At 34.9% G+C, this 23,319-nt stretch overlaps 3 protein-coding genes across 3 annotated transcripts; 2 read left to right on the top strand and 1 right to left on the bottom strand.

The window, feature by feature from the left end:
* Window positions 1-1,051: 1,051 nt before the first annotated feature.
* LOC108995528 (protein IWS1 homolog) lies at window positions 1,052-7,234 on the top strand. The gene is made up of 11 exons (XM_018971106.2): window positions 1,052-1,881; window positions 1,963-2,017; window positions 2,128-2,227; window positions 2,321-2,591; window positions 4,203-4,256; window positions 4,356-4,492; window positions 4,778-5,357; window positions 5,546-5,657; window positions 5,790-5,836; window positions 6,196-6,339; window positions 6,737-7,234. Exons 1-11 carry the CDS (start codon window positions 1,162-1,164, stop codon window positions 6,986-6,988), a joined length of 2,472 nt encoding a protein of 823 aa, XP_018826651.1. The 5' UTR covers window positions 1,052-1,161; the 3' UTR covers window positions 6,989-7,234.
* Window positions 7,235-8,367: 1,133 nt separating this feature from the next.
* Window positions 8,368-10,800, top strand: LOC108995562 (uncharacterized membrane protein At1g75140-like). Its single transcript, XM_018971144.2, has one exon. The coding sequence runs from the start codon at window positions 8,593-8,595 to the stop codon at window positions 10,615-10,617; it is 2,025 nt and encodes a 674-aa protein (XP_018826689.1). The 5' UTR covers window positions 8,368-8,592; the 3' UTR covers window positions 10,618-10,800.
* A 2,173-nt stretch (window positions 10,801-12,973) lies between these two features.
* LOC108995569 (COP9 signalosome complex subunit 4-like) lies at window positions 12,974-21,446 on the bottom strand. The gene is made up of 14 exons (XM_018971155.2): window positions 21,147-21,446; window positions 20,913-21,064; window positions 20,295-20,398; window positions 20,060-20,120; window positions 17,546-17,638; window positions 17,097-17,197; window positions 15,558-15,666; window positions 15,429-15,473; window positions 15,244-15,312; window positions 15,042-15,133; window positions 14,913-14,955; window positions 14,209-14,268; window positions 13,808-13,867; window positions 12,974-13,505 (listed from the first exon to the last, which is right to left on the bottom strand). Exons 1-14 carry the CDS (start codon window positions 21,274-21,276, stop codon window positions 13,431-13,433), a joined length of 1,194 nt encoding a protein of 397 aa, XP_018826700.1. The 5' UTR covers window positions 21,277-21,446; the 3' UTR covers window positions 12,974-13,430.
* Window positions 21,447-23,319: the final 1,873 nt, after the last annotated feature.

Here is a 23,319-nt window from a genome sequence, read left to right as displayed (position 1 = left end):
AGAAATTAAAATGTTGTTTCGTAATCTTCTTTGCAGCATCTGTCATATATATAGAGAAGGAAATATGATTGTGGATTATTTAGCCGAGGGAGCAAATAATAATAGTCTTCAATTTATTGGATCACAAATTGGTCCTGGGAGACTTCGGGATTTAGTGTGTACGGATAGTTGGGACTTCCTTATTTACGTTGTTGATCCATTGTTTATTCTTTGGCTAAGGGTGAGGTTGTTCCTTCAAATCAACGAGGTTGCTCAAATAATGTTTCTACACTTGGGTTTGGGTCTTTTTGTGTACTCCTATGGTGTGTGGATGTTTTCACGATTTTCCTCCGTCATAAGTGAGGGTCTTTAATAAATTTGGGATAGGAGTTACGATTGGACAAGTAGCCCTAACTCTTCTTTTAAAAAAAAATGTAACTTGATGTGGTTTATTAGATTGTAAAATTATTTTTATTGTAAAATAAATTTGATAGATGACAATAAACTACATCAGTTTGTGAGATTATTTTTTGTGACTATAGCACTGATCTTTTCTTTATTGTTTTGCATTAACTGATTGGAGACGTTTGCTGGAGTTTATCTGTTCTTATCTTATATCATCATTACAATTTTTATAAATTCTCATATAAAATATAATAAATAATTCAATTTTTTCAAAATTTAAAACAATAATAATATTAAAAAATAATTTTTTAATAATTTTTTTTTACTTCAATTAAAATCATCTTATCTAATCATCCAAACCAGCTTTAAAAATTAATAATCAAAAGATTACTGTTATGGGTCCCGAATTCGGGACCCAAAAAGTGTCCCGAAAAGAGTATTTTTTTCTTTTTTTTTTTTATGTATTTTTTTAATCATCATAAATATTTTAAAAAAATAAAAAATTCACAACATTATTAAAAAATATTTTTTTAATCATTCAGTTAAAAAAAAAAAAAAAAGTCCAATTCGAGATTATTTTTGAGTTCCGAATTCGGGTCCAGAGCATTTTTTTTATCAAAATAATCAAAAGGCCGAACAAGCCGGTAAACTTTGGCGCTTCAACAGCACTACAAAAAATTTGAAAGCTTTTGCCGCCTTAAATTGGAAGGTATCTTAGCTGCTGAACAGAACCAAAGTTTGTTCTTCGTCGATTTCGGTTCGATATCACGGACAAAGATGGAGAGCGACGACGATTTTCAGCTACTCTCACCCACGGAGGAAACCTCTCCTGCGGTTCGTAATAGAAAGCTGAAGCGCTTAAAGAAAGCAATTACGGATCCGGGCGATCCTCCCCTCAACCAGTCGCAGGTGGGGACCACTTCTTCGTATCGGGTGGATTTGTCAAAATTCGAAGCCCCGGATTTGGGTGAATCCGATGGCCAGGATTTGAACGAGCCGTCCCGATCTAGGACGGGATTGGAGGGTTTTGATGGTGGAGAAAGGTTGGATCCTGGTGGTTTGGGTGATGAAGAAGATGGCCCGGTGGCGAAGAGAGCTTTGGAGGGTACTCCGTCGCCTCTGGTTGATTTCTCCGGATCCGAGGCCCCGGCTTTTGATGGATCGAATGAACCGGAACTGAACGAGCCTTCACGGCATAGGGTGGGATTGGAGGGTTTTAATGACGGTGATGGATTGAATACTGGTCGCTATGATGGTTTCGGTGGTGACGAAGATGGTTCGGGGGTGAAGAGGGCCTTGGAGTTTGATACTGTTGCTGACGACTTTGATGAAAACGTTGAATATCGGAGCGCTGAGATGGTAGAGGATACTGGGGATCTGAGTCTGGAGAAACCGAAGAAGAAACGACGCAGTACACTTGAAACTGAAGGAAAGAAAGAAAGCAATAAGAGAAGGAAGAGCGTCGAGACTGCCACAGCCAAGAGAATGACGCAGAAGGTAACATACTCTCTTCAAGTACTCCACTGGTGAAATACTTCTTTTCTTTTCTTATAGTTCATTGCTGTTCCTATTTTACAGGAAAGAAAAGATCATCTAAAGCAACTCCGTGCTGAGTCTCAGAGACTCTTGCGAGGTATAATATCCATTAATATTTAATGCCAGGACCCTTTGTTCTATTCAACTCCTTTATGAATTGTGATTATGTTTTTAATTAGCTCAACATTGCCTCTTCATTCCTCTTAGAAACAAGAGATGTATCGTTTAAACCTGTACCGCTTGTTCAAAAACCAATATCTTCAGTTTTGGAGAAGATTCGTAAAAGGAAGATGGAAGTTTCAAAAAAGTGAGTAGTTTGATTTTGTTTTGCTTCTTTTCATGGATGTAGCCTTGGTGTATATAGTTTTTAATATATTTATGTATTCTTGGAGGGTTGCAGATATGCTGCTATAAACAGAACGTCTTTTATTAATGAGAATGAGGATGACTATGCAAGGGAGGTTGTGGTGGATTGTATTTCAGGTGGCCCCATTGATGACGAGAGGGGAAATGACAGGTTTACCAATGTGCCAAGTGAAGAGGAAATTGAACTTCCTGCTAACATGAAGAGTAATTTGGATGTGTCAAATATGGATGCATCTAATGAAAATATGGACGAATCTAATATTCTTAAAGATTGCTCCAGTCATGAAAGTAGACCTTCCCAAATGGTAAGTCAAAATACACAAAAAAAAAAAAAAATCCTTCATGAATTTGATTTTTTCAAAATAAAAATGGCATAGGTGCATTAGTTTAAACAATAAGAATTTGCATTCAGCTATTAATGGCGTATATTTCTTAACAAGTAAAACATTTTATGAATTCTTGAATTTGGTTTATTAGGGTGTTTTTGGATCTTGAATTGCAGTTCTGGATGAGAACTACTTGTGTATAAACTTTTATAAGTAGACACGAATGGGAAATTGTTGGATGTTTGTCAATAATGTTTGTGTGGGTTTATATTAAGGAATATGCAAGTTGGTGCAATCGTACAAGTATTATGGGCATTGGTATCATCTTAGATCTTGATCAAATTGACGAGTCTCTAAAATACTTTCTTGGTCTTGGGGTGGCTTGATGGAGCAAAGGTATTTCCTTATTTCAATATAAGTATGCTCCGGAAATTCTCTCTGATAGTGGATTTCTGGGTTGTTAACTAGTTAAATTTCCTACAGAAAATATATAGGTCCTTTACTTGAAGATCCTGCAGTTTATATAATGGTCAGTGGTAGACTCATCGTGAGGGAAAAGATTCAAGTTCGACTTATTAAGGCTGTGTTTGGATGTTAAACTAAGTTCAGTTGAGTTGAGTTGAGTTCTTTATGAATGGTAGTGAGTTTAGTAGTGAAAAGAGTTATGTGGGATCCATCTAAATTGAGTTTAAAGTGTGTTTGGATGTTAAGAAGATGAATTTAGTACTTTTTATGAAAAATTAAAAAAGGTTGTGGGTCTCATGTATAAAGATGTTTTAAGTTGAAAAAGGTTGTGGGTCTCACGTGTAAGAAGGTTTTGAGTTGGGATGAATTTAGTAATTTGAAAGTTAAGTGTTTGGATGTTACTGAGCTGAGTTCAGTAATCAAACGGAACCCAAAACTCTTCATATCAGTCGTTCTCATCAACCTGCTGATATTTTGACCAAGGCTCTTGTACGCTCCATCTTGAGGGGGCATATTAACAGCTCATCTTAGATCTTGGTCAAATATGGTAGTCAAAGATTCCAACTCAGCATTAAGCAAAGTTCAGTCGGCATTCAATTAAAAGCTTAATTTTTTTAGTAGTCAGTTTTGTTCTCCCCTCATTTGTTCTCTTTCCCTATTTTTCTGTATAAAGACAGAATATTGTATCTAATATAGTAAAAATGAGTCAGTTTTCAGTTACTTCATAGTAGGAGATCAAGTAAGGCCTGCTTTTTGTGTGATACTGAATGTGCAATTTCGCAACATTTTGATTATCACCTGCAACCCTACAAGGAGACACCTGAACTAGGCCTTGTTAGTTTAATTACGATCAGAGTAAGTTTTTCAAACATTTAGCATTTCCTTGTAATGTTTAGAATGCAATTTTGCTAGGGATCAGAACAGGTTAGGAAAAAAAAAAAAAACAATTCTTGGGTTGAATGTTGAAAATGGATTCCTTTTGCTGAAAGCTGGCACCAATTAGTTGGAACGATTACTTTCTTGAGTTTAGTATCATAGTCTATAAATATGTTCATGACGGTTCCTTTACATTGATTTAGTGCCTTAGATGGACTTGTCATATGATGCATTGCCTTTACATTGTAGGGTCTGGATGATAACTCCAATCAAGCCTTTCGAATTCCTATTGATGATACTCAGGTACTTTTCTTTTTCTGTTTTTCAAAAGGCATCATTACTGACTACTGTATTGTGGTTTGTATATAAAGAAACAATTACTTGTCCATTGGTATGTTGTAGGAGTTATTTTCTAATTTCCTAACAAGTGACTCGAAGGATGAGCTATCTAGTGAGACACCCAACAGTCCCATGGAAGTTCTGGCTCCATCCATACTTGCAATGAATTTAAAGCTTGATTCCGCTCCTCCTGACAGTGTGTAAGAGTTTGAAGATTCTTCTTTCTTTAGCTGTTTCTTGAGGGTTAATCTTTGTGACCTTAGTAATTATTCATCCACTGCATCTCATGATCCATAATTGGGATATCTGTTTGCAAAGTAAGATTTTACCATCTTCTTGTATACATATAATAATTGATTCCTGTTATCACCATGTGATTCATCTTCACTTTCTCTAAGTTGAGGTCTACCATACTGGGGTCTAACTTGTCTTCACCTTCTCTATGTTCTACAGTGTAAAAATTGACTACTGTTTCACTTTTGTAGTTCTGATGAAGAGGAGGATAATGACAAGGAGAACATTGATCCCCATCCTCATGGACTGACCGACCTATCTTTATCTCCACATGGAGATCCTGTTAAAGGTTTTATTGATGATGAAGCTGAGGAAGAAGATGACAGTGACAACGACCTGTTACATTTCCAAGAAATTGAAGAAGATGAGGGAAATGACGAAGACTATGAGGAACTTAATGACATGATAGCAACTGAATGTGAAGAAAAAACAATTGATAATGAAAAGCGTAATCAACTTCATCAGACGTGGCTTGAGCAACAGGATGCGGCTGGAACCGAAAATCTTTTGCAGAAACTGAAGTGTGGTTCAAAATTGAAAGAAACATCTTTGCTTGAAGCTGAGGAAGATGAGGAAGGTGAAGGAGAAATGGAAGATTTTGGTGATGAAGTTGCGGAAGATGTACTACCTACAGATGTTGCACGAATAAATTTAAGAAAAGTAAAGCAAATGATTCCTCAAATGTTCACAGAGAAGGATGATGTATACTTATCATCTGACGATGAGGACATGGAAATGAGGCTATCTAAGCGGCGTCTCTTTGAGAAGTCTGTAAGTTTGTAGACGAATGTTGGATATATGGTTTATTTTTCAATGCTTTGTCAGAAATGTTAGGCTAAGTCATCTAACTGTTGTGCTCTTCCATGGCCTTTGTGTGGATGTGATATTTGTCCTATTTGTTTTGAATATTTCATAGTTCAATTTGCAAGATGGTAGCTAAAGTTTATGATGCTAAACAGGCGGCACAAGCTAAACTATTGTCACCGGCAGAGGATGAGAGCTCCAGAGAAGTTTTTGGACGTATAAAGAAGCTGAATATTGTCCCCGAGACTAAGAAAATTGAGACACCTGGTAAGATCTTTATTTTACTCGTTGAGGAAAAAGAAAATATTTATGATGTATTTCATTGAATTTTTACCAGTCTTCTGAATCTGTTTTGTTATGCTATCATCTTAATGTAATTGCTATGTTTATTTTCTGCAGCCTTTTCTAATAAGCCCCACATTGGAGAAAAGAATATATCTTCCAAGGTAAACTATTTTACTCCAACTGATTATCTTGTTAGGTAAAAAAAGAGTATCCAAACATTAGTTCCACTATTTTGAAGTGAAATTTCAAATAAAATTTTGTGCTAGACCTCTTGAGGTGCTAGATAGTCTGCATATTAGATCCTTTACATGATGGTGGTGGCTGATTATTGTCTCCCATCAATGTTTAAATGTGCACCATCACTTAAATAATTCTTGACCATCTTCTGCAGACTGAATCCAGTCTTCATTTGCTCTTTTTTCCTTTTAATTTTTTTGTACACATACATGTACTGTTGGAGATATTGGTGACGTGGATTAAAGTGGATTAACTATATCTGTGACATTGTTAAATGTTGTAGTCTTCTTTCCTTGGTCGGGCTTCAACTCATACACTATCCTCATCCCAAAAGCACGGATCAAGCACAGTTCGTTCTTTCATCTTTGGTCGAGATGACAGCAATAGCAGGGGTGCAAGCTCAATCTCAGAGGATTCTTCAGATATGGTAAGCTCTAAGAAGGGCACTTGGCTAGATTGTATATAATGTTTTTTTTTTTTTTTAAATTCTTGCTATATCCCTTTTATAAGATGCCTGGACACTATCTGTAAGTCGATTAAGCATTCAGTCTCTTGGATGGTTTAGGGGTAATGAGAACAACTACTTCTGATTTCTGAGTTGCTTCCAATTGAATAGTGATAACTGCAGTGTGCCTCTGCAACTCTTGATAGCGTTATGATTGTGCAACTCTAGTTAGCTATCACAGCATTCATTCATTCCAGCTTCTTTATTGTGTTGGCATTTGATATCTAGAAGCAAGAATGCTAACATGTGTATAATGTATATATGATGTACATATATCCTTCTGGATACGAAACTCTAATTTGGTTGAACCACCATGCAGATTCAGACCGAAAATCGACCAACGAGGCCTGCTTCGGCTAAGTTCAGTAACTCACAGGTTAAAACTAGTACTCAGAACACGAAATCTGTAGCTGAAATGAAGCCAGCTACTTCACTTTTTGAGATATTAAGGCGATCTTCTTCCCTGCAATCTGAACATTGCACTCGGGAAAATATGGTGGTGCAAACCGAGACTGTGTTTGCCGCATTCAAACTGGCAAAGAAGCCAATGAAAACAGAAGGAAAAGCCTGATGGGTATGTACATATATATTTATATGTTTCTTCTGCACATCTGTTTGATGTTGCTTGGTATAGATGAATGTTAATTCTGTCATACAATCATTTGTTTGGCTAATGAGAATTTCATTTTCTGGTGATGAATGCCAACTTAGATACCCTTACCTAACAATGATGTAAAGTACTGCTGAACGGCATCGAAATCTAAAGAGGATCTGATCCCATGAATTTCTGTCCTTTTGCTTATGCCAAACGGCAACCAATTGTCAATTTCTGAGGTCAATGCAATTGAATTGTTTGCCCTTTTGATTAAATTGACGGTGGTGATTTTTTTTTTTTTTTTGCCCATTTAAAGAAAGAAAAACGTGAACAAAAACAGCATCGCTTTTGTTCATGAATCCAGTTAGCCACCAAACTGATAAATGTGCATCGTCACATTCACATTGGACGATCTAAAAACTTTAACGCACTAAACTATTTGATTTTGTGCATTCGGGCAATGTGTCTGATTTGTACAGTAATTTAATATACCCTTTTTCTATTACTAAAATGTAATAAATTAAATATTAAAAAGACAGTTATATGTGGAAAATGTAAAAGTGCATCGATTATTTTAAATTTTTATTTATTAGCACGAACCTTCAAATTTAAATTGCATGACTTGGTTTTAATAGATCAAAATTACTACTTGAAAAATTATATATTATAAATTTCACTACTTTTTCTACTTCAACTATCATTGTTTTCAAAATATGATAAATAATAATTCTTCTCATTATTCGCTATTTATTATCTCATATTTCACATTTTATAAAAAAAAAAAAAAAAAAAATTATTAAATATGAGAATGAATAGTGACTAATATATAGTAAAACTTAGAATATTTTTATTAGCTTTAATCATATTTTTAACTTTTAAAAAAAATCATATATTCACAATGAAAAATATTAATATGTATGTAAATAAAATAATAAAAATATGTATGTAAATAAAATGATAAAAATAATAAATTATATGTTAATGTGTTACGTAAAGATGATAAATAGACTTTCTCGGGAGATTAATGTGCGCTCTAATTTATGGAAAAAAAATGGGTTTTGAAATTGGCTTTGGAATGGTGAGATTTTGGATATTGATAGGACCAGTGAAATATAGAATATTGATAGGACCAGTGAGCTCAAAAACGGTAGAAGCCGGTGCGTTTTGTTATTGGTAAGCTAGGAAGGTGGGACATGTCAAAAAGTCCAAACCATCCTTGTCAGTTGGTAAAAATACAAAGTTTCTTCTAACATGCATCCACGTGTCAAAGTTTTACAGGACTAAATGTACGGCAAGGATAGTTTTTCCTTCGATTTAAGCGGATAATGTTTAGTGGTTACCTTAAAAAAGTAAAAAGGAAAGTGCGTATTTTTGGGATGGAAAACTCGGGAACTTCTTTGCCCTAACGCAGACCGTTCGGACAATGGTCAAAACCTCAAAACTCAGCTCAGCTCTTGTCTCCCACAGATTCCTTGAATCTAACATTTAAGATTTCCTCCAAGTGCTCTTAATTTCCCAGATCCACTCCCCCAAACACACATCTGCAATCTCACGCGTGTGCGCAGCTCCTCCTCATTCCAATGGCGAAAAATCCCCACAAAGGCAAGTCTTTCTATATCCTACTACTCTATTTGCTCTTCACTTTCGGTTCTGTTTCTAGGGTATTGGTTAGCTCGAACTCTGTCTCTATCCGAGATGAACACGATCACGATCACGATCACGATCACGATCACGATCACGATCAAGATCACGGTCACGATCCGCACAGTGAAGCCCAAACAGAACTTAGTCGTAAGTTTGTTCAACAGCAAGTTTTGTTACATAAACTCGAGGATTTAGTGAGAAACCTTAGTGAAATAGTTACTAGATTAGAATCAAAATTACCGGAGTCTCCTAAGGTGGCGATTACTTCGGATGACAAGCACAATCATGTAAAGGATAAGATTCGTAAAATAGATCACGAGGCTGAAAGATTGGCTGAAGATTTCGAGGATGAAGGCCTTGAGAGTAAAACTCGAGAGGGAGAGGGAGAGGGAGAGAGAGCGAGGGCTGTTTCAGTAACAAAGTATAGTCCGTTTTGGTCGGAGAGATTTCAGTTTGTTTCAGCTGTGAAATTGGATTCGGACGCAACTTGTATGAATGTGTTGCCATTTCGGGATTTCGAGGGGCTCAGCAAGTATGTGGCGGTTGGGGATGACAGAGGGAGAGTTTATGTGTTTTTGAGAAATGGGGATGTCCTGGTTGAGTTCTATACAATGTCTGAGACACCGATAACGGCCATACTTTCGTACATGTCGGTTTATAAGAATGAGAGTGTTGTGGTGACAGGACATCAGAATGGTGCAATCTTAATGCATCGGGTATGGGAGGGCTCAACTGGAGAAGAATGGAGTTCAGTTTTTATGGAAAATGTAGGTAAGTTTGTGTTTGCTGAAAGTGGGGAAGATTTGTCGCCAATAAATATCTTGGAAGTGCATTATGTTGGGAGGATGAGGTACATTTTGACTGTTGATGGTAGTGGAAAAATTAGGGTTTTCACAGAAAATGGAACTCTCTATGGTTCAACAATGCCAACGAACAAGCCACTTGCATTCTTGAAGCAACGGCTTTTGTTTCTGACAGAGAGTGGCGCAGGGTCGTTGGATTTGAGGAGTATGAAAGTTAAGGAGTCCGATTGTGAAGGATCGAACCATTCTCTAGCTCGAAATTATGTTTTTGATGCCACGGAGCGGTCTAAAGCATATGGGTTTACATCAGAGGGTGATTTAATTCAGGTATTGCTTCTGGGGGATGTAATGAACTTCAAATGTAGGGTTAGATCCAAGAGGAAGTTTGACATGGATGGGCCTCTGGCTTTTCAGGCTATTAAGGGGTATTTGCTTGTTGTTAGCAAGGAGAGGGCCTTTGTGTACAATGTTTCCTCTCGGCATTATGCAAGGGTTGGTGCGCCTCGGCCTGTTTTCTCTACTAGTCTGGATGAAGTCCGATCATCTTTTCTAACTTATCAGACAACAGATGTGGATGCCGAAAGAAGAAGGGTGATACCCTTAATAGCCAGTGACCGTGAAAAGCTTGTTGTTCTCGGCCTTGGAAGTGGGTATGTTGGAATTTATCACTCTAACCTTCCTTTATTTAAAGGGGAATATAATACAATGCTATGGACCAGCCCTGTATTGTTCTTCTTACTCTTCCTGTTTGGGGCTTGGCATTTCTTTGCTAAGAAAAAGGAAGCGCTTACTTCATGGGGTCCAGATGACCCCTTTAGCTCCACATCAGCTACAACTGGAGCCCCTTTAGGAACTGGTTCTGGAGATAGATCTTTCGTGGACTCTTCTTCCAGAAGTGCTGATATGATGGATCTTAGAGGTGGTGGTCTCAGAGGTCCATCGAGAAGGTATGTCTCTCCCACACGTTATCCCGGCGGAGCAACCAGTTCCTTTAGACCAGGTCCTGTAGATCATAACTCTAGACCAGCTTCTGTTGATGCTAATTTCAGAGCATCTTCAGAGTTAAAATTTAGGGGTTCAACTTTAGAATCTTCTGGTTTTCCAAAGAGAAGAGAGAGTTTGTTTAAAAGTAATCAAGTTGGAGATGAGAGCAATTGACTTGTTGAATCAATTGCATGAACTTTTACCTTAAAAGTCTGAGAGTTCATTCAGTTTTTGTCCTCAAGATAGTTTGTTTGGCTTTATGGAGCTATTTGAATTGCCAATCTCTGTAACTTGTAACTTTGTAATTTTAGTTGCTTGAGGAAATAATGAGGAAAGTTTAAGCATTTTTTAATCCCTTAGTTTTTGTATATTATTGAAAGCTATAAAAAAAAAAATGTGCATGGGGGGACAGATAGAAACAGAGAAGATTCTTCTCAAGTTGTCTTCTTTTTTTCTTTTCTTTGGTCTTTTTAACATCAAATGGCAATGGGTGCATCCATCTCCTAGTTTTATAATTCATACTTTTTTTTTCACTGAATAACCCGAGTAAATGAGCAAGTTCTTTTACACTCTTATTAATTTAAAAAAAAAAAAAATCTTTTACGCCCTTGATTTTTTATTTATTTATTTATTTTTTGTTTAAAATAATGGAGGACGGCACTTTGAAATTTTATTAAAACAAACTCTCACTTTTGGTGGAGAACAACTTAAACAATCAGGACTAAGACAAACACAAAACCAAACCCCGCCAAGCAACCAAATTAAGGTCAAGCAAATCAAGATAATCCAACTACCACATTGTCTATACTCCAAAAGGACTAGTCAATGATACAATTGGAGCTCTACTAGAATCTTATAAAGAGCAAGAATTTTTCCTTCTGAAGCAATGTGGGATTTCATATACCACCTACTCTTATTCATATCATATAGGGTATTACACTTAGCATACCTCTAACACGGTGGGGTAAATCATCAGAATCCACGTATGTACAATTCATTCCCTCCTCCTCCTGCCTTGTCAGGAAATCCGCCATTTTATTGTCTTGATTTACATGGATGTGGAATTAGAAATTTCTAACCGAATGCATGATGGAAATGTAATCCAACTCCTAGGGATTAATGTCCATATGATACTAAAATGGTTTAACTTTGATTATGGATATAAAAATCGCTTATAAAATCTCAATTCGTGTTATTTTTAAAGTTGAAGCGTGATAACACTAGGCTTGGTGAGCACCACTCCAACCCGAAATCCAAATCCACAATTTCCCCCTCGAGTTGTAATTTATATTTGTTCTTACAATTTTATAAATTATTTTGTTTCTCATTTTAGTTATAATTTTATATTCTAATATAAAAAAGGGGGAAAACAAGCATGTAAAAACGGTTCACATACAAACAATTGTGAGATGAGAATTTTTACTTTAGATAAAAATTTAAAATATTATTTTTTAATATTATTATTATTTTAGAATTTGAAAATTTTGAATTATTTATTATATTTTATGTAAAAATTTGAAAAATTTGTAATATAAAATGAGATGCTCATCCTACTTGCCAAACATATGACCCACAACAAAAGGAGTAAAATGTTCAATTCCTTGCCTATTAAACTGGATCACTAAAACAAGTGGTAAAACGGTCATTACAGTTACAAGATAATCATAGGGCAAAACAATTATCACAATCACTAAAAAAAAAAGAGCTTTGCTACACAACCTCCACCACACTCCACACTCCACACTTTTTTAAATTTTTTAAATTTTTAATATTTTTTTAAAATTTTTTTTTGAGTTTATTCTTTTTAAATTATTTTAAATTATTTATTCATTATTTATATAATAAATATTTAATAAAAGAAAAAAATAATAAAAATTAAAAATAATGTGAAGTGTGGAGGTTGTATGAATAGTAGGAAGTTGAGTAGATTTTTTAAAAAAAAAAATATCATCGTTCAAAATCGGAAAAACGTCTTAAAATTCTTCTAAAATAAGAAAACTCTACTAGAGCTCCATCTAAATCCTTGATAATAGAATAATGCTAAGTTCAAGTTCTAAATAGACAAATTTTGTACAAGCCATTTATAAAAAGGTAAATCCCATTAATAGAGAATAATTTTTTTTTTTTTAACTTTTTCTCTACTTTTTTACAAAATCTTACCCGAGACTTACCTATTTTGAACTTATACAAATTATTTCTTATTAGAAAAAATATCAAATTTTATATTGAAGATATGAGTTTTTAAAAAACCCAAAATTTTGACTTCTATAAGCATCTATTGATTTCTGAAAAACTAAAAGTCACCCCTTTTTTAAAACTAGAAGGTATATTTTTAATCCCTTAATATTTGTTATTTTTATATCCTTCCTAGGCCTCTTCAATCAATTTTTTCGTCCATAAAAAATACATGAACAAGAAATATGATATGATTTTATTTTAATTTATTCAAATTTAGAACTTTAACATGACCAACTATCAAGTTTCATAAAATAAAATTCCATCTTTAATATATATGTTTTTTCACAAAATATAATCAACAAAGCGCATAATATATACATATTTTCTTCTTTTTACAATAATATTGGATCCATTATATACATATACATACACACAGATACATAATCTCCCCTTCCGCCACAACCTTCACCTGTTGTGGCCCTCCGCTCTCGGTCCCCACCCTGAAAATTGATACTGTACAACAATTTCTCATACAGACAGGTTGAAGCAGGTTGAGAAGAATGATGATCTCCAGTAGTTGAAGGGACATGACAGGGGAGGCCACAAGAACACAACCCATTACCAAAAGAGCAGGAATAACCACCTCGTTCTAGACAGAAACTCCATATTTAGATAAACAAGAGTTTCATTTAGTATTACATAATAAGTAAACTTCACCCAACTTGAACTAATAATGAACAGCCATCTTTTGAAGCAGATATACTAGTCAAAAAGGGAAAAAGAAAACTTCCGGTCATTGGAAATATCGATCAGACGGGGATTGCCAAGCCTTTTTTTGCCATACTATCCAAGACATCATTGAGAGACTGACACAGGCCTACAATCTGCAACCGACGGAAAGAACAAAACTAAGAGCTGCTGAAAGGGAAACTTATGAGAGCTACTTATCAGCCAATATTGCATTTCTGGACCTATAGCTGCTTTATGCTGCCACACCATTGTATAATTTTCACTTTCATTCGGAGGCTTATGAATTCAGGGGAGGGTTAAGGGGTTGGTTACATGTTGAAATCATTTGAGCAGACAACTTCTAAAATTGAGGTCTATGTGCATGTTTGTTGCATTACATATATAGTGATTTTTAGGTCAACTAGTGAGACAAATTCAACCAAAGCAAGGGAATCACCTGTTGATCCCACTGTTGCAGCTCTTCAGTGTCATCTTCAAAATGTATGACAGCTTCCACCTGATAAAAAACTTTTCAGATAGATGCCATCCAACAAGAAATTGAACAAATTTGAATTTAGCCCATGGAGCAAATTGGGGAAAAAAGGGTATCCTCAAAACTGATGTGACTTGAGTTCAGTAAAATATTCTAGTCCAACTCCAGGTGATTCATTTGACAAAAAAAAAAACTGGTTTGCTGTAAGGACAAGATGGAAAGGGGCCAAAAAGGATAACAATTTAATTCTAGTATTTCCAATTCTTTGGTATAAACATGTTTGCAATCAAACATCCCTATAATTGAAGCACTTAATAGCTGTAAAGATAATTTCTTCCCTCTGAAGCCAGAAGCAGTTATTCTACCTGATCAATCGATCCCCTCATTCTATCTTCATAAATCATTCTTGATGCTATCTTCTCAGCCTGCAAGTAAATATTTTGGCTTTCAAGAAAAATGGACCACAATGCACTGTTCAAAGTGTATACAATCACAGAGAGAGAGAGATTATAAAAGGAGTGGTGATATATACATGGGGAGGTTACACGGAATGTGCAGGGACGGGGCAATTTTTTTGCACTGTTGTGTACAAAACATTTCCCTTATAAAAGCACGTATCTAACACCATCAGATTTCAGTGTAATCCTGGAAGCTCTAGAGGAGTAACACTGGAATGTCCCAAAGTAAATAAAATATATCAATGACACAAATGCTCTAAACAAGCAGCACCAGAACAAAGCTCAACTACAAGGGTTTTTAAGAGGCCAAGATACGGTTCTGTTAACTGTATGTAATTTTTTCAATAAGTAAATTCATTTTATTAAAAGCACAAAGGAACACAACCCTAGTATACAAGATGTATATAGAGATAACCCCTTTAATGATTTACAAGAACAACAAAAATCCAAAAATTCAAAACAATGAAATACTATATGCCCCTATCCATCTATAAAGTGATTTGACCAACATATTCTTTAGCTCTACTGTTCACTATGTCCACTACATACCAGAAACAAGGAATTTGAAAACAGCAACAAAACAGCCTTCATGTCGGAAAACAGGAACATACCTTATGAGGAGCAATGCCCAGCAAGGTGCCCAATTCATCAAAGCTATGGCAGAAACATGAAAAAGAAATATTTTATTTAGTTGCCTGCAACAACACAGGTAAAGAAAAATTAATAGCAATATTTTTTACCTTATATTTGTGTAAAGTTTGCTTGCACTCAAAAGATTATGCTCAATCATAGCACGATCCAATACAGTAAAATTGTCTGGCAGAAGTGCTTTCTGTAGAAAAAAATTATAGAAGACAAATGCATTATGGCATGGCTTATGACAATCGTAAATGCTGCAAATGTGACTTGAATAATAAAGAAAAAAGCAAAATTGGCCATAACTTGATGTGCTTTTAATTCCTCGGCAAAGGCGTCAATTTCAGGCTTTCTCAAAATTCTCTCCAGATACACCTAGTATAAACAGCCTCCAAATTAAATTTGACATCATAATGGTAAATAAGTAATCATGAGAAAAAAGGGCAAACATCATGCAATATTCTATAAGTGGGGTGGGTGTAAGGGGGTACCTTTTGCAATATAGGATAAATTTTCAATTTTGAACACCGTTCATCCTGAACATATCCCAGCATACCAATTAAATAGTGGAAAAGATTTCTCAAAATGCAACTACTGCTCATCAATAGGGGGGTGTTTACTTTGTACAAAGTTGCAAGAACACGAGAACGTTGAGGACCTGCAGCTGCCAAAATCGTACATGTCACAGCAGCAGAAAGAGCTTGCTCCAATGCTTCCTCATCAATCTCCCTGAAAAGAGAACAACCAACCTTTTATGAGCTACAATTCCAGATTCCAGTGCCAAAGAGCAAAAAGGAGCGGGGGAGAGAGAAAGCACTCATTGGTCCCAAGACAATCATATATAAGATTTGATTCGAATGCTTTATTCCAGACCAAACCTGTTTAAGAAGTGATCCATATGTAGTAGTATCATATTCTACTTAAATAAAACTTATTTCTTTCTCCAATCACTATACAGGGCTTAACCATGCCTTGGCTATCCAAAAATTTTCTCCTTTTGAAGGTATAGTTGGGAGCAGAATGACTTTCAATAATTCAAACAGTTTTTAGTTTTATAAGTAGAAAAAAAAAGTTGAGCTAATTGAAGAAGTCCTCCTAAATACAAGTATTCGTATCTTAAGATATGTTCTGAAATATTAAAGTAGAAATTTGCACACAAGTTCAATGCAATAGCAATTATATTAAAAAATTCAATGCAATAGGACCAAGATAATTGAGCAAATGCATATTCAACATTAACAATATTACTCAACTCTTTTTTTTTTTTTTTTTTATCAGTACTCAACTCTTCTTCTTAACATGAAGCTAACCCATGATTTAACATTGTTAACTCATGACTGACATCAGTACCATAGTCAATGCCACAAAATGCACGATTTAACATTGTTAAAATCAGATTCTTAACATTTGACTTGTGATTAAGTTTGGTCAGTCATGAAGCTTAACTCATTGAAAAGCGATAATCCTCATGTACAAAGGATAAAGAAGAGGTTGACAGGGTTATAATACAACTTCTGGAAATTTCTTTCTGAGTTTACTTATCAAAAAGAAAAATAAAATACAACTTCTAGGACTCAAATCCTTTAAAGGAAATTAGAGAAAAACTTTGAAAACCTGACAGCACACAATAAAAGCAGCAAATGAAGAGATACTTGTAACCAGACATGCTGATTTATTGAAAACAATCAATAGAGCCAAGCAGCATTCAATAAAATATCAGCAACCAGCATCGAGAACAGAAATAACTAGCAGACACAACAGATATGATACACTTTTTCATTATTAACCTTATATAAAAGAGCTATTTGGGCTTGGTGTATTTTGGGTAGGTTTCATGGGCTTTTTGGGTCATTAGGGGCTCTCTTGTATGGGCTAGGTGTTTTCTTGTATATGTCCAGTGTACTTGGTTACTCCTATTGATATATATAATATTATTACTTATAAAATAAAATAAAAGAGTTATTCTATTTTCAAGTCTGTATGTAAAGCACACCATCCACATCACTTAAATGGTAAAATTTGATTTGTAAGATTCAAATTTTAAATTTATCATCCAAATCAAATTATGACACGTACGCAGTGTGGTGTAGAGACCTTATAATAGCATAACTCTATATAAAAAGGCTGGGAAAACATAAGTAAAATCCAAAAACACGTACTCATCTCCTATTTTCCGCTTTTCAATTTGGGATATGCTATAATATCGCAATGCTGCTTCCAAGAACTTCCTCTTCAAATCTAAAATCCTTGCATGACAGACCTGAAAATGAATAAAAGAAAAAGAAAAAAAATTAGCAGAATGCTAAAGAATGCAGCCTTTAACACAAGGGAGGTGCTAGCGGGCCGCCTAGCACTTACCGCTGGGCATACCGCTAGCACAAATGTGTAGTTTTTTATTATTATTTTTTTGTAAATATTTTTTTAACATCCTTAATCATTAAGAAAAAAATTAAAAAAATATAAAATTTCACTAATAATCACTTCCTTAATCATTAAATAAGATTAAAAAATATTAAAAATATTAAAATATTCAAGCGGTAACATTGAGGGGCTAAATAGCATTTTCCTTAACACAATTACCTTCACTGATATATAAATAAAGTCAAACCTTATGCTGCCAATTCAAAACTTCATGTTGACTATTGCTAACCAAAAATGAAGCCTTATTAATAAAAGCTTCCGCATTGACAGCATCATCGTCCTGTGACATAAGCACGCAACAATAGTCAACGATAGTAACTTAGTAAGACTCAAATTCCTTATTCAAGCATTCCAACCATGAACAAAGTGCATCACTGGAAGGTAGATGCTGCATAAGAAATGAAAGTCAACAACTGAACAACACCAGCAAGTTCGAGACAAGATTAACCAACCTAAATGCTGATCTGGTACTGACAAGAAATTGTGCAGGGGAAATTTCATCCATATGACCCATGGATTTAAGAGGCTACCCATATTGGCATCTTTTTTAATAAGTAACTATGTATATAGAGATTTAATCAGTCTATCCTGTGAACAGGTCATATGTCAACCACTTGTTAAATTGAGACACACCAATGCCTCTACTCCATACTGACATTTACCAAGATTTCCATGCGAGACATCAGTTTATATTGAATATGAATGGAAGAACAAGCACCCACAAACTTAATTCTAGTGTCTTTCAGCTAGTTATATTATACACAGCTGATGTTGTTTAAGATGAATACCAAAGTAACAGTTACCAATGCTATTCCACCCGAGACACATACACACACACACACACAAGAAAATCTATTCTGAAGCTGGTTTGATACCCCACACCACACACCAGTTTAGTACGTGGCAGACCGCATCTACTCACCCATTTAAAAAGAAAAAATAAAAAAAGGGGGCAATCTAGGAGATAACCTCTCCCAACGCTGTTCTCTCCCCCCCTCCCCCCCTTCCCCCCCTCCTTGTTCTTTCATCTGAGTTTGTAAGCTCTCAGCCTCTGGTACTAGTTTAAAGCTCTCTCCCCCTGCACGTTTGAAGATCCATTTTTGCAACATTCTTTTTTTTTTTTTTGTAAGTAAAACATTTTTGCAACATTCTTCTCACACTTCAACCCAAATCTCATCTGAGTAGCTCAACTACTTCGCTTTCCGATCAAGTAATAACTTAAGATTTGAGAGAGACTCACGAGGCTAATGCTCATCTGACAGGTTCATTCCAGGTAAAATCATCTTGAATGAATTCCGTATCGAGATCAAGAAGAAAGCTTTGCTGAGTTGTGGAGGAGTTAGTTGCCAGTTAGGTCGTGTCTGGCTCGATAGTGAATGCCGCAGTGAGGTTGAGTGAGATAGTGGTTGTCGATAGTGAGGTTGAGTGAGAGAGAAAGAGAGGAGAAATGGAGTTGAAGAAATGGTTGGGAGAATGCTGGATCCCGTTTAGGGGAGGCCGGGATTTGGGGATGACGGGTTTGGATTTTGGGATAGATTGGAATTTTAACGCAGGGAAATGAGATATAATTTTGATTATTCCACGTTTTGTATATTTTTAATAAAAATGATCTAGCATCTGCCATGTCAGTTGGAATGTGGTGTGTAGTTAAAAGGAGGCTTCAGTATAGAAGAGCTCCACACACACACACCCCTCTCTTTTTTTTATCAGTAAATATGAATTTTATTAAAGAAAGGCGAAGCTAAGTACGCAGGGCATATACAAGAGCAACACCTAGGCATGGGTGTCTAAAGATACAACAAAGTCATGTACGCTGATGCTGAGTTTGAAGGAAAAAAGTTCTAAGCTCGTCCATTGTCCGTTCACGATCCTCAAAGCTGCGACCATTCCTCTCCATCCAGATGATAGACATTGGAATCATCTTCCACATAGCTGCAATTTGAGAATTACCCCAGAGGCCTAAAAATTCAACAAACCTTCTTGGCATCACCCAAAGGAGCCCCGCTCTAGCAAATATATCATTCCACAAACTCATAGCCACATCACAATGCAATAATAGGTGATTCATGGACTCCCCACTTTTATTGCACATATAACACCAATCCAACACAATGAGTCGGTGTTTCCTTAGATTATCTAAGGTGGAATCTTCCCTAATGAAACTGTCCATACAAAAAAAAAAAAAAAAGCTTTTAGAGGGGCCTTAGTCTTCCAAATGTTCGTCCATGGGAATGCTCATGTAACATGTTTCATTAGGGACTTATAGTACGACCGGACAGTAAATCTTCCCTTCTTGGACAGTGACCACATCATCGTATCAGCTCCTCCATTCACTCCATAGTTATACACAAGATGGAAGAAATCTGCAAATGCGTCAATTTCTCAGTCTTGCGCAACTCTAATGAAAATGATATTCCATCAAGGAGAGCCACTAGATAGATCCATGAGTTCTGCGACTGTAGCCTCCTATCGTCGTGCAATACCATATAAAGTTGGGTAGGCTTCCTTAAGAATTTGGCCTCTACACCAAAGGTCATTCCAGAATTCACACAAACACACACACACCTCTTAACACACCTACCAACACCATTGTCAATAGAAAAAACTTCCAGTGAAGCTAATGTGCAAAATGCATTTCAATATTAACAACTAGTACAATCTTCTCGATCTAATGATAATGCTGGCAGAATAAAGTTAATACCTCAAGATAAAGGCGAGCAATTTGGACACATTTTGACAACCTGAATGTATCATCAATCACTCTGAAGGAGGCATCCAAAGCAAAAGGAAGAAATGTTACCAAGATGATTACATGCAGAAAAGACACCATACATATACCCACCTTTAAGAGCACACTTCTAAAACCAATAACAATTTTTTTTTTTATCGGGAAAAAATTAAAAATTAACAATTAACAAAGGATCATACTCTCAGACCTCATTCCAGAATCTAGATCAATGCCACTGAGCATCTGAGCTGCTTTAGACCATTGCTCCTCGGACTCATATAACTCAGCAAGTTTCTCCCTGATAACTAACACCTGTACCTCATACAGACAGATAGCGCCAAAACGAACTCAATTCCCAAATATACTGGAATAGCGTAGCTTGTAGATGATCATGAAAGATATTTATACTTTCCAATCACGATACAATAAACTAAGCAGCCAGGGAAACCAGCACAGCACACCACGAGGGAAAGCAGACACATAAGAGAAACACATTTCAAATAATATTTTTGTACACGTAACACATTCCAAATAATAACAAAAGAAATATGGAAGGATTACACGGGCACATGTAATCAGGAAAAGTTAAGGCAACACACATAAGAGTCCTTCTATTTTAACATCTGAAAATATGTAATCAACCACTTGGCACCCACATAACCATAAGACCACATATACAAATTGTAAGATAGCAATCATATTTTCTTCTCGCAAAAGATATTTCCTCACTCATCAAATAAAAGACTTTTTAAATTTTCTAATTGTTGTATAAGAGTTTCCAGGGCCAAAATTCAAGAATTCTTCCATGGCATGAGGCGAAATGAACCTGTTCTTCGAATGAAACGACCCGTGGCTGAATCTGTGCAAGGGTATAATGCGCAATCTCCTTTTGGGCCTCAGGCTCCAATTTCCCCAATTCCTGTGCAAAACTCTGCAAAAGCTGCCGCGATACCACCAATGGAACGTCGTCGGATAAAACTGTAAAACAATAGTGCTTTAGTGGTTGAAATAAAAATAAATTTTACAAAAAAAAAAAAAAGGATCGAGAAAGAAAGTCAACTGTGATCGATGAATTTCTTGGCCTGAACAACGTCGTTGGAGGAAATCACAGTGGCCAGAATGTGCTTGTACTGCTCGATCTTCCGCCGCTGGTCTGTGATCGCAGAGGCGCTGGCGAAGGCACTCTCCATGGAAGTCCGGGTTCTTCTTCTAGGTTTAGTCTGATTATTCTTTCTCCGTTCAAGGACGGAACCCTAAACCCGAATTTCCTTGAATGAAAATCCTTAGCTCCACTGCTGCTGCGCAAGTCTCAGACGCTCAACGGTAACATTTTGTGGGTTTCACTCTTCTCTCTACCACTTCACTGTTTCATTTCTTTAAGAAGTCATTATAGTAATATATATTTTATATTTTTTGTACAGATATTTTTAATTAATTATTTTTAACATTTAATAAAAAATATATATGGTCTAAATAATATCATATCATATATATAAAATAAATATTTTCAATAATAACTTTTATTTATAATTATTTATTTTTTATCTTTTTCTTTTTTCATATTCTAAGAATTACGAGCGTAAAAGATAAAATCACATATTTTGTAGTATACTAGAATTTATGTTTAGAACTTTTCTTCATAATATATTTGATTTATTTATTATTATTATTCTCTTTTAAGTATTCTTTTATCCTTAATTATTAAAAAAATATAAAATATATAATTTCATTAATAATCATTTTCTTAATTATTAAGTAAAAGAAAATAATAATAATAATTAAAAAAATAAAGAGAATAGTAAAGAAGTAGTAACCCTATTATTATCTAACTTTTTATAGATTGATATGTGTTTAATTTTTAAAGTTAAAATATATGAAATAGGTTAAGATGAATTTAATATTTTTATAAAAAAATTTAAAAAATTGTGAATCTTATTAATAATTAATTTAAGATAAATTAATTTATGAATTTATTTTGATAAAAACATCTTTAATTTTCCTTTGTGATACATCAAACTCTAAAATAGATTGTTTTCGCATATGAGATGAGTTGAGATAAAAGTTGAAAGTTGAATAAAATATTATTAGAATATATTTTTTTAATATTATTTTTGTTTTGAGATTTAAAAAATATTGAATTGTTTATTTTATTTTATGTGTAAATTTAAAAAAATTGTAATAATTAGATAAAATAAAATGAAAAATTTTGGTAAAAATGAATTATGCGTGTATCATATTTGGATGTATCAGTTCATGAACTTTTAATTTTATCATACATTTTTTTTCATAAACTTTGACACTTCTCGATAATAAAATATTTAAAAATAAATTTATTTATAGTCTTTTTATTTGTTGATACGAAGAAATGCCACATCAATTTATATATAAAAAAAATTGATATTGACTCATTTTTTAAATATAATGAATCATAGTAAGTAGCATGTTACACACCAAACTTGTGAATAGCATTTTTAATACTTTTTTTTTTTTCTAATCAAGCATATTATAGATTAAAGCAAATACAAGAGTTTAAAGTGAATCTTTCCCACTGTCAATATACAAAAAAATCTGAAAAATTTATCTAAGGGTAGGCATCTAAAAGCAAGATTGGTTGCTGCCCATTACGTCACTGAGTGCGTACATCAATTTTGAGATCGACAAATTTTGATTAGTTTCCATCCTTTTTTATTATGGAGGATTTGTTAAATGTCTATAATGATGGGAGATATTTGCCAGAACAGGGAAGACTCAGAACTTTCTACTGCTGAGATGACATTTTGGACATCGCCTTCAATAATTGCTAGAGTCTGATGGATTGCTATTTTGGAAGCGAGCAAAGCTGCTGAAGCTTTAGCTACCAGTGGATTTGAAGTTTGAATTTTTTCTGTTCCGATTTCTAGAATATCTCCTTCATGGTTTCTTCAAATCACCGATGCTATGAAGAAATTATTTCTGACTGTTGCATCAAAAGAGAAGCTGTGAAAGTGTATAGAAGGAGGCGTCCAATTTGCTTCTTTTCTATTCTGCTTCTTTTCCCATGCTTCTTTGTATTCTTCATAAATATGACTTAGTTGACTATTTGTTTTTTCCAAAGATATGGAGGTGTGATTATGGACAATATTATTTCATTACCTCCATACAAAGTCCATGATAATCACTGCAAATTGTTGAAAGTGATGGTTTTCCTTGTCACGCAATCCCAGCATTTGTTTCAGATATATGATCGTTTTTAT

The sequence above is a fragment of the Juglans regia genome, chromosome 6, assembly GCF_001411555.2.
Source record: "Juglans regia cultivar Chandler chromosome 6, Walnut 2.0, whole genome shotgun sequence".
Taxonomy (NCBI): Eukaryota; Viridiplantae; Streptophyta; class Magnoliopsida; order Fagales; family Juglandaceae; genus Juglans; species Juglans regia.
This window is presented reverse-complemented; position numbering and strand designations above follow the sequence as displayed.

Coding starts and splice junctions, on each gene's coding strand:
- LOC108995528 (XM_018971106.2), top strand. CDS start 1,162: ATGGAGAGCGACGACGATTTTCAGCTACTCTCACCCACGGAGGAAACC. Junction 4,257..4,355: donor TTCCTATTGATGATACTCAG/GTACTTTTCTTT, acceptor GGTATGTTGTAG/GAGTTATTTTCTAATTTCCT. Junction 6,340..6,736: donor CAGAGGATTCTTCAGATATG/GTAAGCTCTAAG, acceptor ACCACCATGCAG/ATTCAGACCGAAAATCGACC.
- LOC108995569 (XM_018971155.2), bottom strand. CDS start 21,276: ATGGAGAGTGCCTTCGCCAGCGCCTCTGCGATCACAGACCAGCGGCGG. Junction 21,065..21,146: donor CAAGAAATTCATCGATCACA/GTTGACTTTCTT, acceptor ATTGTTTTACAG/TTTTATCCGACGACGTTCCA. Junction 13,506..13,807: donor TGCAACAGTGGGATCAACAG/GTGATTCCCTTG, acceptor CGTCGGTTGCAG/ATTGTAGGCCTGTGTCAGTC.
- LOC108995562 (XM_018971144.2), top strand. CDS start 8,593: ATGGCGAAAAATCCCCACAAAGGCAAGTCTTTCTATATCCTACTACTC.